The 16,134-nt window shown below is 37.6% G+C and overlaps 1 protein-coding gene across 1 annotated transcript in view; it reads left to right on the top strand.

Annotated features, from left to right (window-relative positions):
* Window positions 1-11,641, top strand: part of ITPR1 (inositol 1,4,5-trisphosphate receptor type 1) — a 248,806-nt gene extending 237,165 nt beyond the window's left edge. The window contains exons 57-58 of the mRNA XM_083354087.1: window positions 9,044-9,205; window positions 10,338-11,641. Coding sequence (XP_083210213.1) covers window positions 9,044-9,205; window positions 10,338-10,421 — 246 coding nt within the window. The 3' untranslated portion in view covers window positions 10,422-11,641. The remainder of the gene's footprint in view (window positions 1-9,043; window positions 9,206-10,337) is intronic.
* Window positions 11,642-16,134: the final 4,493 nt, after the last annotated feature.

The following is a 16,134-nucleotide window of genomic DNA, read 5'->3' on the forward strand; positions in this document are numbered from 1 at the left end:
CGTGCGCCTTTGACGTCTAGTCATGCCGGCCACATCACCATGGAGACGTCCTCGGACAAGTGCTGGCTCTTCGGCTTTGAAACGGAGATGAGCACCGGCCCCTAGAGTTGGAAACGACTAGCACGCGTGTGCGCGGGAACCTTTACCTTTACCTTAACATTTCTAGGATTCCCTGCCTTATGGCACTTCTTTGCCACCACCAATTTTATTTCCTCAAACCTGCAAAACAGTATAGAAAAATTTACAGTTATCTTTACAAGGAAACACAAGGAATTTGTTGAGATCACTGTGAGCTGATCAGAAGGGCAGCAGCACTTTTGTAACTTATTTTTATCTAAGTTATAGGTAAAAGTTATACCTAAGTTATAAGTATTTACAACTTTATTTGCAAGTTGCTGTAGTGTATGGGAAAAGGGAAGGTATCTTATAAACAGTGTAAATAAGCTGCAGGGGTTCCATTGCAACTGATGCAGGCTGTTTTGGCTATTTGTAGGACTCTTCTCCCACACGCTGTAGCTTAGCCAAAGTGAGCAGGGTGAAATTGAAGACTTCTGTTTGATTCTCCCTTCCCTTTGGCAAAGGACCAGCCAGCATGCAAATCACCAGGCTGCTTTTTGTGCCTTGAACAAAATTGCTTAGGCCAGGAACAGGAAAGCGAAAAGAGTCAAGAGTTTCCCCCAGTAGGAAAACAGATTGTACAGAAGTTCAAGTATTGCAGTTTATAACAACCACGGTCTAATTCCAGCTTAGTTGACCAGATAGATCTGGAACTGCTTTTGAACTGCTACAAAGTCCTTGTATGAAGTGTTTTTTAAAGTTTAGGAATTAATTCTTCCTTAAGTCCAAAGAATTCTACTCTGCAGATTCTCATAATGTGTGTTTGTGAGTGTGTGTGTGTGTGTGTGTGTGTGTGTGTGTGTGTGTGTGAGAGAGAGAGAGAGAGAGAGAGAGAGAGAGAGAGAGAGAGAGAGAGAGAGAGAGAGAGAGAGAGAGAGATAATCAGAATACCATAGGAACTGGAAATTCTGTTAATCTGCCATGTAAAGTGTTTTGGACACTATTCGTGTTTTGTACTATTCACTCCAGAAACAAAATACTAGAAAAACAATTTATTTCATAAAACATTATTCATTAAACATAATTATTAAACAATTAAATTAGACATTTAAGAAAGGATTTAGAATTGTTTAAGATTTAGTAATACTTACTTATTTGGCTGGTGTGCTGCCCATCTTGTCAAGAGGCTTTTGCTATCTTGGAAATATCAATACTAACTATTGGATTAGTGGGACTTAAGTAGTTTTGCAGAGTCTTCTTTAAAAAACTTAACTTGCACAGAAGAACTTGCAGATATTTGAATAAAATTCGGCTGTCATGGTTCCGATCAATGCAACCAAATAAATCAGAACTCTGAGGCAGGAAAGTTCCCCAAAGAACATGTTTTTTGGATACATAATATTGGCATAAACAAGAGTGAAAGCAGATCCAAACTTTTCCTCCAAGAATCTAAGTAACACAATGTAACAATTCCCACCCCTCACAACATGCTATCCAATAGAACAACTCGGCGGGGTTTCTGACTTAAAGATCCCCTTCACTGTGGGAATGACCTTGATTCCCACAAGATTTGCTCATGTTTAGACTACCAGAAATTTTTCCCTCCCTTTCTCATGGCAACCTACAGTGACAAAAATGGCTGCAGCCTGGTCCATTGTAGAGTTGACATGGGCTTTGTTTGCCCTTGTCTCATACTGGCCATAACGTGTCAAAATGGCTGACTGTGATCTACATATGACTACATCTTGTAATAGTAGTAGTTATTATTATTCCTTAAACTTAAACAGGCATGCTGGCTGAGGAATTCTGGGAGTTGAAGTCCACAGGTCATAAAAGGGCCAAGTTTGAAGACCCTTGGGTTAGGCAGACTCTATGGAAAACATGTGGTTCTTCAAGTAACCAGCCCATATGCTGTTTAGGACTTTATAGGTAACAATCAAAACCTTGAATTGAATCTGGAAGCAAACTAGCAGCTACTACAGCTCATGAAGCAGAGATGTTATATGGGTATACCAGGCAAGAGGGATAAAGGAATTTTTTTTAAAAAGAAATCAAGTTCTAGGACATTATTTGAAGGGACTGAAGATCAAGACTGTTAAAAGTAAAAGGAAGGGATGTACAATTGTTTTATTTGATCTAGGTGAAAATATGTTTTTTTTCTGGTAACCCTATGGATTTTTGGACTGAAGTAATGACGCTTTAAGGATTTGTTTATAGATAGGAGATAAGATATGGAAGGAAGAGATTGTTTGTATTTTAAAGTAAAGTGTCAAGTTAGTGAAATTGTTTATTTATTTGTTTGTTTGTTTGTTTGTTTGTTTGTTTGTTTGTTTGTTTTTATAAACCGCCCTTCTCCCGAGGGACTCGGGGCGGTGTACAGAGTAAGATAGGCAACAAAATGAAACAGTATTGAAAAACAATAATCAAAACAAAACAAACTGGGACCCCAATTAGAGCTAGTTATAGTTGCTGTGATGAAGGGGGAAGCGATTTCTTTATATATTTTTCTTTTTCTTTAGTATATATTTTCTTTTCTATTTTTTTCTCATCTATACCTTCTATTTTTTCTTTTGGTTTGTAGTAGTTTTTAGTGTTGCAATTGTAATTTGTAACAAAATTGCTGTTTTAAAAAGCGTAAGTTTTGGTTTGATTTGAAGTAATTGTGTTTTTTTAAGTGCAAAAAATTGCAGCTTTAAAATTAAGCTCAAAACAGACCCTAGTTTGAAACCTACCTTATTCTGTAGCCGTAAGAAACATTAGTCTAACCTCTTTCCCCTATTGTGTCAAAACAGAAGAAAAACGGGCTCTTCATTACCTGTTCTGCCCTTCTACTCATTTGGTCATTTTCCTCCTATAACTATTGCTCAATATTTTTAGAGTGAGGTTCCATTACCTTAGGCAGGTTACAAAATATTACTGTATATAGACGGCGCCTGTGCACAGAGTGTTTTGTTAAATGAGCCTTTTGATGCAATTAATTCCAGCACAGCCACTCATGCTATAATCTGTCCTGGTTTATTTATGTAATCCCTTTTGTGCCAAACAACAAGAACTAGGTTAACAGAAGGCCTTGCACTGCCCTAGACTGAAAGACCCAGAGGAACCTCCTCTAGGCAATCCCTCAGCAGCTTTTCATCACTGGTTATGTAAAACCTCAGTGGTGCTTCCTTGTCATGAAAATTACTTCATCATAGGAAACAGCTGCTAAGCTAACTGTGAATTTCCCTGTAGCCTTGAACTATTTCCAGATGATTTTAAACTACACAAGTCTTTGTACATCCTAGCCTTTAAATCATGGAAGCTTCTGAAGTTGCCTTTATTTCCTTCATTATTTTAAGGGTTGCCACCTGGCAGGTTTCAAAATATCAGTCAGGTAGTTGCCCTATTTTATTAATTTACCTCTTCTTGTACAAGGAAGCATATGGGTGGCACTAGCAAATTAGGTGTGGTTAAGTTTAGTTAATAGGACGACAATTAACTCCAGACACAGAAAACATATCACACTCAGTTGTGTTAAATAAGCTGGAGAGAAAATAAGTGGTTGCTTAGTTTCTTTCCCTCCCTTCCTTAAAAAAAAAGCCTAGTCGTTTGCTCATTTCACTTAGATTTTTCAGAAATTACTAAATAATTAGGGTTCGATTCGTCCAAACTTCTAAAAAGTCCCCTTTTAAACTCTTCCTAATTTTTTTCCTGTGCCATCTCATTCTACAATCTGTAAAAAAATAAAATCTTAACTTCACTTTTTCCTTGCATTCATCCTTTCCACATCATGTGCATTGCCTTGTGACTGCAATTCTGAGAATCAGACTTGAAATGTGGAAACAGACCTGCAAAAAGGATTTTCTGTCCTCGTAGAAATGGCCTAAGAAGTTATTCTTGACTTCTTTTTCCCCCGGGGGATTCTAAAATATCCATCCTTAATGTAATTAATTGTCTAGTTAGGTCATTTGCTGAAAGGAACAAAATCTTCTTAGGCAGTAATTGGATTCTTTTTTGGGGGGGTTATATTGCGATGGGTGGAATGTCAGAATGCTTATAATATAAAGTTCTTTTGAACCAGTGCCAAGGTAGATGATGTATTAAAATAATATTCATGTTTGGAAAGACCCCCTATAACGAAATTCAGTGAAAGCATGGAAGGGCATTTCTCAGAAGGCATTAAATTTCCCATCATGTGGGGCAACTTCCTTTTAATTTTATTTTTTTTAAAGTTGTTGTGGATGCTTTAAAGCTGTGGTCATCACCGCCCCCACGTCTGAGATTCTGATGATAGCTACTTGAAAGGGACTTTTCCAACATTACCTAGAAAAGAGCTAGCCAGAAACAACACTTGTGGTTAGCCAGCTTCCGTCAGTGGGTTAATTCAGTTTGTCTGTTTCAATAGAGGAAGCTTTGCTGGGAAGCGGGAGCTGACAATTCAATCAGGGTTGTTGGAGGGTCACAACATAACAAGAGTGCATAATAACAGGGGTGCATGGGGCATCAATAGAAAGGATGTGTGTAGATGGAAACAAGGAAACAGACCCAAAATAAAGCTTTTGGATTGTGGCTCACTTCATATATGGCAAAGAAGTTATAGCAATTTAATGTATTGTGCCTGCAGAATCAAACTTCAAGGGTGCTATTGAAATAACTGGAGGATTATTTGATTTGAAGACTTATTTAACTATGGTCAACAGCCCACAAGGTAACAAACAAAAGTCAGAAGCAATGAGTAACTATGTGAAAAACAGTGTAATGGTTGTATAAGTCTTGAAAATTAAGGCTTAAAAGCAGTGTGTGAGCGGGAAAAAATATTGTTCTAAAAATAATGTAACACAATGTAAAAGAAATAGGAGAAGGATAAATAGAAATGAAATATAATGAAAGAAGAGACTTCATAATATCACTCAAGATCAGGACACTCTTATACCTTCTAATGGAAACTGCTGCAGATAGAAATTCTGTTAGTGAAGGAGAGTTCTGATCTAAGACTGAGAAATGGATCCCTTCTCCTTCACAAAAGATTGAGATTTTATTAAGGGATGGTGAAGTCATATCTGTGTTTAACTGGCATAGAAAGAGCAACAGAAGAACACGTGTGGAAGGATCTCATGTTTGGACCAAGGATAGCACCTCTCAGAGAATAGAGTCTTACTCCACCTTCCATTTAATACTGCTGAGAATGTTGAATGTTGAAATGGGCTAAAGAAAAGGTTCTACTGAGAAAACAAATAGTTTGGTGATTTTAAAAGTCTCGTCTGGAACCCACCACTGAAAGCTGGTTTTGCATCTGCCATGCAATGTTAAAGACTGCTTGACAGATTTCAGTTTTAGCGCTCTCTAAATGTCGAAGCAGCAGAGAGCAAGTATAAATGCCAAAGGTCAGCTAAGTTTTTTCCTTGCAGCTTGATGAAAAGCCATCAAGAAAAATTAATGGGGCCATTAGAAAACAAGAGTTTAAGCCAATAAGAGTTGGAATGTGAACTTTTGCTTTTGGTGAAATCATGTCGGCCTCTGTGCAGGTTAAAACAACTGAAGCTGCAGTATGGCATGTGGAAGGGCTTTAAAGGGCTTTAAATCATGATAGATGCATACCTCTGTACCATATAACACATGGGATATGTGTTACCTCTTGAAAGCTTAATGATAACAGGACTATATTTTTGGAGTGAAAATATTGCCTTGGTACTATTGTTAGCTTTGGCAGAAATGGCTCCAATTAATTCTGGATAAAGGGTGGCGGCTTGAAAAATTATACCAATGTATAATTATACCAAGCCTGGGACTTGCTCAGTTTTGTTCTTTACAATTTGTCCCTGGTTTTTGTGGCAATTTGCTCTTCCCAAGGGGAGAAAAAATGGTCATTTTGGTCTTTATTAATTTATATTGTATTGCTTTTTAATTAAGAACAAAAAAGGAGCAAAATACACAACGATAATTGAGTTGGAGATACATATTTTCAAAGAGGAGAAAAAATACATAAAAGTGCTTTAACAAAAAAGTGAAAAACTACGACAAAAGAAAAAAAATGTCAAAACATCTAACATATATAACAACATACAATATCATCAATGTCATAACATGTTACAATTCTATATATACACATCTAATGCATGTGTATATGTTTGAATATGTTTGAATCCATATATGTTCAAATTTATATATATTTATATATATTTCTAATACGTTTGTACAATTCTTGCAGGATTGGAAGATAAATCTGTGGCTCCATTTATTTAATGGTTGAAAAACCTGCCTGCATTTGCATCACTAGATTGCCTATAGATGTGCGCATTGTATAGACAAGCATAATGAAATATGTCATTTATACAGAATACAGTAGTTTGTTTGTTTGTTTTTTAAAAAAAGGAAGGGGGCCTTGGCAGAATTGATGAGCCCTTTCCCCTTAGAAAATTCTGCTAAGGTCTGTCAACTTCATCTGAAGCCCACCTTTTGTGAGTAAAAGAATCCTTGGATCATTGGCATACACCATCCTTGACTATTGAACTTGAATAAAAATTGATTGCCGAACTTAATCGTTGACTTGTCCTTTACACTAAAATCTTTAAATGAATGTAGCTTTGAGTAGGAGGTAGCAAAATGAGTCAATGTTCTTACAGAGATAAGACGATGTTGTAGCTCAAGAAGTAACGTTCTTAAATAATTGATATTAAGCTGATGTGTTATGTTTGCTGAGAAGAGCTATATAACTGATTAATATGGTGAATTAAAAAGGCAAACCCGATTACTTTCTCTAGAAAGTGTTTTGTACCTGACCTCATTTTCACAGTCTTACTTCTACTGACCAGATAAACATTGAGGGCCTATCCAGGGACCACAATAATTTATCTAGAATAATGATTTTTATTTATGAGTGTATTGGCAGAAAATGCTTTCTGTTTCCACATACACAAGTAAGCATGTTGTTAGCTATGAGCATAACTGTTTTTAAACAGTCATTTGAAAATCAAACTACGGGTAGTCCCTGACTTATGGCCACAATTGAGCCCAACATTTCTGTTGTTAAGTGAGACAATTGTTAAGTGAGTTTTGCCCCATTTTATGAACTTTCTTGCTACAGTTGTTAAGTGAATCACTGCAGTTGTTAGGTTAGTAACATGGCTGGCAAGTGAATCTGGCTTTCTGATTGACTTTGCTTGTCAGAAGTTTGCAAAAGATGATCACATGGTCCCGGGATATTGCAACGGTCACAAATATGAGTCAGTTGCCAAGCATCTGAATTTTTATCATGCGACCATGGGGAGGCTGCAATGGTCATAAATGTGAAAAACGGTCGTAGGTCACTTTTTTTAGTGCTGTTGTAACTTTGAACAGTCACTAAATGAGTTGTTGTAAGTTGAGGACCACAGTACCTGTAATCTGTGGAGCTTCTATTAAAAATGAAAAGGTGAACATTATAGAATGGAAGCAATCAAGGTGAAGCTGAAGGAATCAGATGTCAGCGGCAACATTCATTCTAGCTCCCTTGACATCTTTTATTGTGGTTGACTGGCCACCCTAGACACTATTTAAGGAGATGACTGTGTTTGCCTCTTTTGTTACTGATGTATTTGGATATAAGATATAGTGATTAAATAAATAGCAGTAGCAAAAGTAGAGTAATAAATGTGCCAATGTGGCTGAATTCTTACATAATATGCAAATACGTTATTACATTATTTATAAAATGTACAGGTAGCTCTTGATTTACAACTTAGCTACCGTTCGAAGAGTTTGAATGGGTATTTACAAGCCATGGATCATGACAATGTATAAAATATGCTGTGTTCTAGTTTCAGTTGTTATATCTCTGCATAGCCCAGTTTTCTTACTTCCTCCTCAAACTGTTCTCTGAATTTTAATGTCCCCAACGTGGGAGAATAAATGAATAATACTATATTGCAATATTACAGTAGATTTCAATAATTGTAATATTGTATTGTAATATTAAGTTTAAGTTTAAGTTTATTATATTTGTATACCGCCCTTCTCCCGAAGAACTGATGTAAATATATATCAGTGTATACATGCAATTCGGAGCGTTACTTATGGACAAGTTTCCAAGCCAGTAATTTGCTAATGAAGAGTAAATATGAAGTTAAAACTCTTATCTGTGCCTGGAGGTTAACAGGTTATATACATTGGATTCTGTGTTGAGTCCATATTCGGCCAACTAGTCAAGCAAAATTTCTTTCCATAATCTTAAGTGTTCCATATTCATCATGTAAAAATAACAAAACTATTCAGGGCTCTCAGATGCACCAAATGGGCCTGGATAAAATAACATCTGCCTTTCTAGGTGGTTGTTTTCTGTAAGAGTAGGAAGGCCTAGCCATTAAAATAAACAGGAGTTCTTCCAGCTATTCTTCCTTGATGAACAGAGTGGCCAAGAATAGCTCACAAAGTCTCCTTCTTTCACCTGTGGTAGAAGCCCCAAAGCCAGGTAAACAAACCCACTTTCTCTCTTGTGAATGTATCTCATTATTTTACATTAAAGACTTTGAAAATATGTTGTATTCTCAGAATGATCAGGATCAGTAAACTAGACTTATCCTTTCCTTTGGGAGAAAAAAAACTGAATGGGTTAGCTTCAATGTTCTTACATCTTTGCTCCTCTTAATGTTTTCTCAATTCAAGCAATTCCGGATCGCTTCCTGGAAATTGAAGAAAAATTGTCCGTAGGAAAGAATTAATGGAGGGAGGAGCCCATTTTTTCCAGGCAAAGTCCAAATATTTCCTCACTACAACTAAAAGATTAAATTGCTTCAAAACTATGAGGTGCAATTATTCTAATAATGGCTTGTTTTGTGACTTCTGAACATCAGACTTTTTTGCCCAGGCAAACTTTCCAAGATAAATATTCCAAGGCAAATATTTTAGGGTTTCAGGCTATTCGGCTTTTTCCCTCTCTTCTTTACAGTAGAAGTTTGTGGCACTCATCTTTGACAATGTATCCTTTTGCTTATGATTAAAATTCAGATGATCTTAATAAATTATATTTCAGGAAAGAAATCTGGATTGGTTCCCCCGGATGCGTGCCATGTCACTTGTTAGTAGCGACTCAGAAGGAGAACAAAATGAACTTAGAAACCTGCAAGAGAAGCTTGAATCAACAATGAAGCTGGTGTCTAACCTTTCCAGTCAGCTGACGGAACTTAAAGATCAGGTACAAAACATAGAAAAAAATGTTTACCAAAATAAGACCCATAAGGCTGGTTGAGAAAGGTGTATTACCTGATTATATGGGAAGCAGGAAAATCAGCAGTGTATATGTGATCTATACAGACATCAACAACTGTACTGTTAATAAATTGGCATTTTGACATCTGATTTAACAATGTTCCCTTTCCCATCACCATTTAGACTAAACAAATTAAAATGTATGTCGTTTTTGTTCTTGGCCAGGACGAGTAACAAATTTCAAAGACAGTAAGCTCTAGTAAAACAAATCAAACTTCCTCTGTCCTCATTCTCCCTTAAAAAAGGCAAGCAAAAGAATATAAGGAAACCTCATTACTTAATAAGCCATAACATCTCCAATGGAATGTTACTGAGAGGATGTTGTATAGAGAAGAATCACAAAAGCTTAAGTTCACGATTTTTGGTCCCTGTATTCTCCTGTATAATTGGGGGACTGGAGGCTAAAACATATCGGGAACGGTTGCTGGAATTGGGTATGTGTAGTTTAATGAAGAGAAGGGTGAGGGGTGACATGATAGCAGTGTTCCAGTATCTCAGGGGCTGCCACAAAGAAGAGGGAGCCAAGCTATTCTCCAAAGCACCTGAAGGCAGGACAAGAAGCAATGGATAGAAACTAGTCGAGGAGAGAAGCGACCTAGAACTAAGGAGAAACTTATGAAAAGTAGGAGTATAATAGCTTTGAGAGGTTTTCTTCAATACAGCAGAAAAAGGGGTAACCCAGTTTCTTTAATATGAAGAATATAGAGACTGTGGGCAGCAAGTTTATTTACTGCATATATTGTATTTACAGATATAAAAAGAGACTCTATTCAGAGTTAAATCACAACGATTTAACTACTGTCCTACAAGATGTGCTTTAGCTTGTTTCTTCCTAACAGAACAGTTCTTCTGACGGGATTAGTTCCCTCCGATTGTTTCCAAACTTTGTAAAGAAATGGGTTAGTTTGTTTTCATTAACTGTAGTGGGCAAGAGTGCATTACTTCTTGCAATCAACTTTGAGAAATAAAGATGACCACAATAAATAGCAGTAGCTTATTCTGTGGTCTGACGTACAGGAAGTACTTGTGTCTACTGAGTAAATGTTTCAATTTTCCAGATGACAGAGCAGAGGAAGCAAAAACAGCGCATTGGTCTCCTAGGACATCCTCCTATCAATGTGAACCCACAGCAACCAGCCTAAATTGGATGGGTGTTTCGTCTTCCCATTGTATTTCCTTCCTTCAAACCAGAGTTGGGATCCAGTTCTTTAAGCTGCTTTGGTGTATTCCCAGTTCATGTAAATAAACCTATTTTTTATACTGTATGTATAGAACTGCTCTGAGAAAGTATTGGGTTTATAAATAGTGGCATATTATGAGAGGAGGATTACATTTGTACCTCCAAAATGTGTTTTTATAGGAAGAAAGGCACATCTAATTTGCACTTGAAAAAAAAGATTTATGTCTAAAATAATACATGATCTGTATTTTGTATTTAAAACCTCAGATAGCTAGTATTTATGTTTTATACAATTGTGCAATATGAATTATGCAATCACACTAGTTACTTTAGAAATGTATCCTAGAGGGAGTGCACATTTTTGAATCTGGTGTCATCTTACTCCATTTGCAAAACAGTATCAAGTGTCCACTGATACAAGCTGCTGCCAAATGCTGTTCCTAGTGCGGTTGAGTTCTCCAGGCCCAATTCTCTGTTTTTGTTTTGTTTGTAAAATACAGTATTTGAAATAGTTTGAAGCACTGTGGCAATAAAGCCTTCTTTTATTCCAGCCAACATTGATCCATCTCACTATTTAAAAAAAAGTTTTCAAAAAAACCTTATTGAGCTGATCCATCAATCGTGGTGCTGGAAACGTTATTTGAACATTAATTAATGAATAAATTTTGAAGGGAATATTTTTTGTTATGACAGATTATATCAGGATGGTTCTCAATGGCTGGTAGTCAGGGTAATCTTCCAAAATATTTTGCTTGGGTTTGGTGCCATTTTGGTTTAGAAGAATCTAGAATAATGTAGAAATATCACCTTGGTCTATCATCTGTACATTTTGTTACTATATTCCAATAGAGATACATTTCCTTCAGTTATACTTTGTACCAATTAAAAATAAACTTGGCCTTCTAGGATTCCTAGCTGAGCACTGATTTTCCAATACTTGTGAAAAGCCACTAGACATAGATTATACTTTAGTTTTTTGTCACACTTTGTTAATCTTGAAAGATTATATAAATATATATTTAAATATTTATATATATATATAAATGTCATCTAGTTTTGTACATGATCCTCAGAGATTACAGAAGCAATCTCTGCTTTTAATAAGAAGCAGGGAGATGAGTGCTTACTAAAGTTTGTAAATGAAAAAATATAGATATTTAAATAAACGATAAAATAAATATGTACAGTGTTTCAGAGTGACAGCCTCATTCCTTGCAGGAAACCGGAATTCTCTTTTCAGAATTAGATTTGATGAAAAGAGCATCACCAAATCAATGTGGTTTGTTTGTATTTCCATCTGTGTTATTTCTATAAATAAATCAAGTTGGCAACATACTTAATACTTCCTCTTCCTCCTATTTTCCCCATAACAACAACCCAGGAGGTGAGTTGCACTGAGAGTGACCGGCCCAAATTCACCCAGCCGGCTTTCATGCCTAAGGCAGGATTAGAACACACCATCTTCTGATTTCTGCATTAGATACAACTGGCTTATAAAGAAGCTTTGAAATAATATCTACTGCAAGCGGGACAAATCTTGCCAAAGTACTACATGTCTGCTCTAATAGAAATAACTTTCAGCCATTGCACATGATATGTATTAATTTGCTCTGAAGTGGAACAGGGGTCTTGTGAATTTTCCCCCAGCAACAGATGTGTGTTTACAGGATAGCAAATGTAATTACACTTAACAATGTTAGCAAAGTTTGCAAACATATTTCTTTTTGTATCTTCTCATTTTATAAAGTCTAGTTCCAGCTGTGCTTTTCTGCTTTGAGTTTTATCCTGCCGAGTAGTATGAGCAGAGCAGAAATATATTCAGAAAGCATTGCTCCATTAAAAGGAAACAGACTACATTTTTAACATAGCTGAGAGTGTATGAAACGTGATACTAGACTGGTTTATTGCTCATAATCTCTAAGCCAAGTTTTTTAGCCTTCTGAATTCCCATATAACACTAACCATAATGTGCACCTGACATATACAGCCAGAGCCAAACCAAATGAAACATATTATGGTTTATCATTATATATGAGCCATGACTAAAGTTTAATGTGATGATTTGTCTGCAATTCTCTGAGGTTTAATACTGGTATTGAAAGCTAGGCTAGCCAGCAGAAAGGATGTATCTTTCAAATGTAATACTGAGAACAGCTCAAACACCAAGGAAAAGGAATGCCTACGATCTAGAAAAGATTCTGTCTCCCTTCTTGACTGAGATTGTCAAGTATCTGAAAATACGTGGGGAACTCCAATAGCAATTATGTTACTGTCAGACTCACCCCACCGTCTAATAGTTTCTCCCACAAGTTCATGGAAATACTCTTGAGAGAAGTCAAAGGAAGCTCAGGATTTTGTGACCAGCCTTCATGAGTTACATGAAGAAGGGCAGCTATAGTTCTCCTAGATCAGGCATGTCAAACTCGTGACGTCACGTGATCTCGTGCAATGTATTGTGGCTTTTCCCCCATTGCCAGCAATGGGGTGGGTGCGGTTTCAGTATGATGCATCCGGCCCATGGGTTGGTAGTTTGACATGTCTGTCCTATATGTTTCACTACAGTTAGTCTGTGACACACAACCATTCATATAGTGACTATTCAAGGTTGCAACACCTTAAATGGCGACTTATGATTGGTTTTTCACACTTATGACCATTGTAGCATCTCCATGGTCTTGATCAACATTCAAGTGCTTGATAACTGGCATGTATTTGTGACTGTTGCACTATCCCTGGGTCACGTGATCACCATTTGTAACCTTTCCAGCTGGCTTCTGACAAGCAAAGTCAATAAGGGGAAGCCAGATTCACCTAACAACTGCAGTGGTTCATTTAACTGTGGCAAAAATGTCATAAAATGGGACCCAACTCACTTAATCAGTCTCTTGCTTAGCAATGGAAATCTTGGGCTCAATTATAGTTGTAAGTTGAGGATGACCTGCATAACATCATTGTACCATTTTGAAGCATTCACTTGGCATTCATCCTACATGGATTGAGGCACCCTGCTACGATGGTTCTGGTCTTTTCTGGAAGAAGACAGAATTATGGTGACTGATTTTCCGACTTGTGACTTGTGGAATGCTACAGTATTCAGGCTAATCCCCATGCTTTTCAATAACTTTATAGAATGTCTGGGAAACATTACTTTTGTTTTTCTCATGCAGACAAAACCATGCTCTGCCTCTAGTTTTCAGGTGCCACTTCCAGAGACCTGTGGAGGCTTGTTGGTTTTTGTTTGGAATGAGGAAGTTTGGGGGTTGGATACAGAACAAATTGACATTTAATGTAGAAAAAAGGGATATATTCTGGAAAGAAAAAAAAAACCCATCTTGGATGGATTTAGACTCCTTAGGAATGATAAAGTTTGCCATTTTAGGTTCTGAATTTATTACTATCTGTGAAGGCACAAGCAAACCTAAGAGGATGCACTCTGCTGTTGGGTTCCCATACTTGCAATCATAGGCATCTCTAGCAGTATACATTTCTCCCCATGGGTTCTTTGCTGGCATAGTCTCTTTTGCATAAGTGGCTTCCCTTTGGGGTGCCTGCAGCTGAGGAGAGAAACACATCCACATAAAGCCTGAAGCCCATTAAACTTCACAAGGTGGGGTTCACATATTGTCTGGGTCTGTTATATACCTCTAGTAAATTGTTCTCTGTGGCACCAGTTCTTTGGTTCCTATCCATACTTGTAACCAGTGTATGAACAGGGCCTATTGAGAGGGCTCACCAGGACCAAATAAGTTGGTATCTTTTTCTTTCTTTTTCACAAATTCTCTATAAATGCAGTGAAAGAGTGCCATTTTGTCTCCCCTGCGGGATTCTTACAGGTGCTGTGGCTGCTTCTGTCAGCAGCATTCCCTTGTAACTCTAATCCTTACATCAGGGATCTTCAGTCTTGGCAACTTTAAGACTTGTGGACTTCAACTCCCAGAATTCCTGGCTGAGGAATTCTGGGAGTTGAAGTCCACAAGTCTCAAAGTTGCCAAGTTTGAAGACCCCTCCTGCCTTACGTGATGTACAAGTAGTCCTCAGCTCACAACTATTTGTTTAGTGATCATTGTAAGTTGCAATAGCATTGAAAAAGGCGCGTTATGTCCATTTTTCACACTTACGACCATTGCAGCATCCCCGTGGTCATGTGATCAAAATTCAGATGCTTAGCAACTGGCTCGGTTGCAGTTCCCAGGCCATGTGATCACTTTTTGTAATCTCCTGACAAGCAAAGTCAAGGAGGGAAGCCAGATTCCTTTGCCAACCATGTTATTAATTTAACATCCACAGTGATTAACTTAACAACTGTGGCAAGAAAGGTCATAAAATGGGGCAAAACTCACTTAACAACTGCCTTGCTTAGCAACATAAATTTTAGACTCAGTTATGGTTGTAAGGTAGTGACAGATTTTGTTTTCCTGGGCTCCAAGATCACTGCAGATGGGGACTGTAGCCAAGAAATTAAAAGACGCTTGCTCCTGGGGAGGAAAGCCATAGGAAATCTAGACAGCACACTAAAAAGCAGAGACATCACCCTGTCAACAAAAGTGCGTATAGTCAAGGCTATGGTCTTCCCAGTTGCAATGTATGGCAGTGAAAGTTGGACCATAAGAAAGGCTGAGCGCCAAAGAATTGAGGCCTTTGAACTGTGGTGCTGGAGAAGACTCCTGCGAGTCCCTTGGACTGCAAGGCGATCAAACCGGTCAGTCCTAGAGGAGATCAATCCTGACTGCTCTTTAGAAGGCCAGATCCTGAAGCTAAAACTCAACTACTTTGGCCACCTAATGAGAAGGAAGGACTCACTGGAGAAGAGCCTAATGCTGGGAAAGATCGAGGGCAATAGAAGAAGGGGACGACAGAGAATGAGGTGGCTGGATGGAGTCACTGAAGCATTAATCGTGAGCTTAAATGGACTCCAGAAGATGGTGGAAGACAGGAAGGCCTGGAGGAACGTTGTCCATAGGGTCGCGATGAGTCGGACACGACTTCGCAGCTAACAACAACAACATGGTTGTAAGTCAAAGGTTACCTTTAAATTCTCTCTTAGGCACAGCATTTTTCTTCATCCAGTTCCTGCTGCCATTATGGACGCTGCTTATTCACACACAACATTTCAATGAAGTGCTTGCAGTTAAAAGCTGAACTTGTTTTGGTGGCAAAGACAATATTTCATCACTTACTGCTGCATTAGCCCATACATAGCACTGTGTCTAAATGTGTCCTCTTCAAAGCCATTCAACCCAAGTAATACTCAGTCAATACCGTAACATGCCCAGACTCAAGTTTCTGTTTTCCCATTTTTAAGTTTAATTGAAATTTCAGCCAACAAAGAATGATCTATTAGTTTTAACTTTGTTTTAATGCCACCCAATTCCACCTGCAATACAGATAGAATCCTCTTTCTCTTTGCATTACTTTTATCAGAATCTCATCAGATTGGTTAAGCTTTGCCACTGATTTTCCTTCCCCATTTGGGTTCCTCAATAAATGGTAACAGCATCGTTCAGATTATGCCGCAGTGAAAAGGAACTGAAGTACAGGAGCATATTTTTTGATACTTCTGCTTTAGGTAATTATATCCAAAACCCCGTTTATGCCAACGATTAATAAGGAAAAAAAACGCCCAAAGCTTCCTGATTTATTTAAGTAACAGCTTAATAGCTCCACAAAGATACATT

This window comes from Vipera ursinii (genome assembly GCF_947247035.1).
Source record: "Vipera ursinii genome assembly, chromosome: 2".
In the NCBI taxonomy this organism is placed as follows: Eukaryota; Metazoa; Chordata; class Lepidosauria; order Squamata; family Viperidae; genus Vipera; species Vipera ursinii.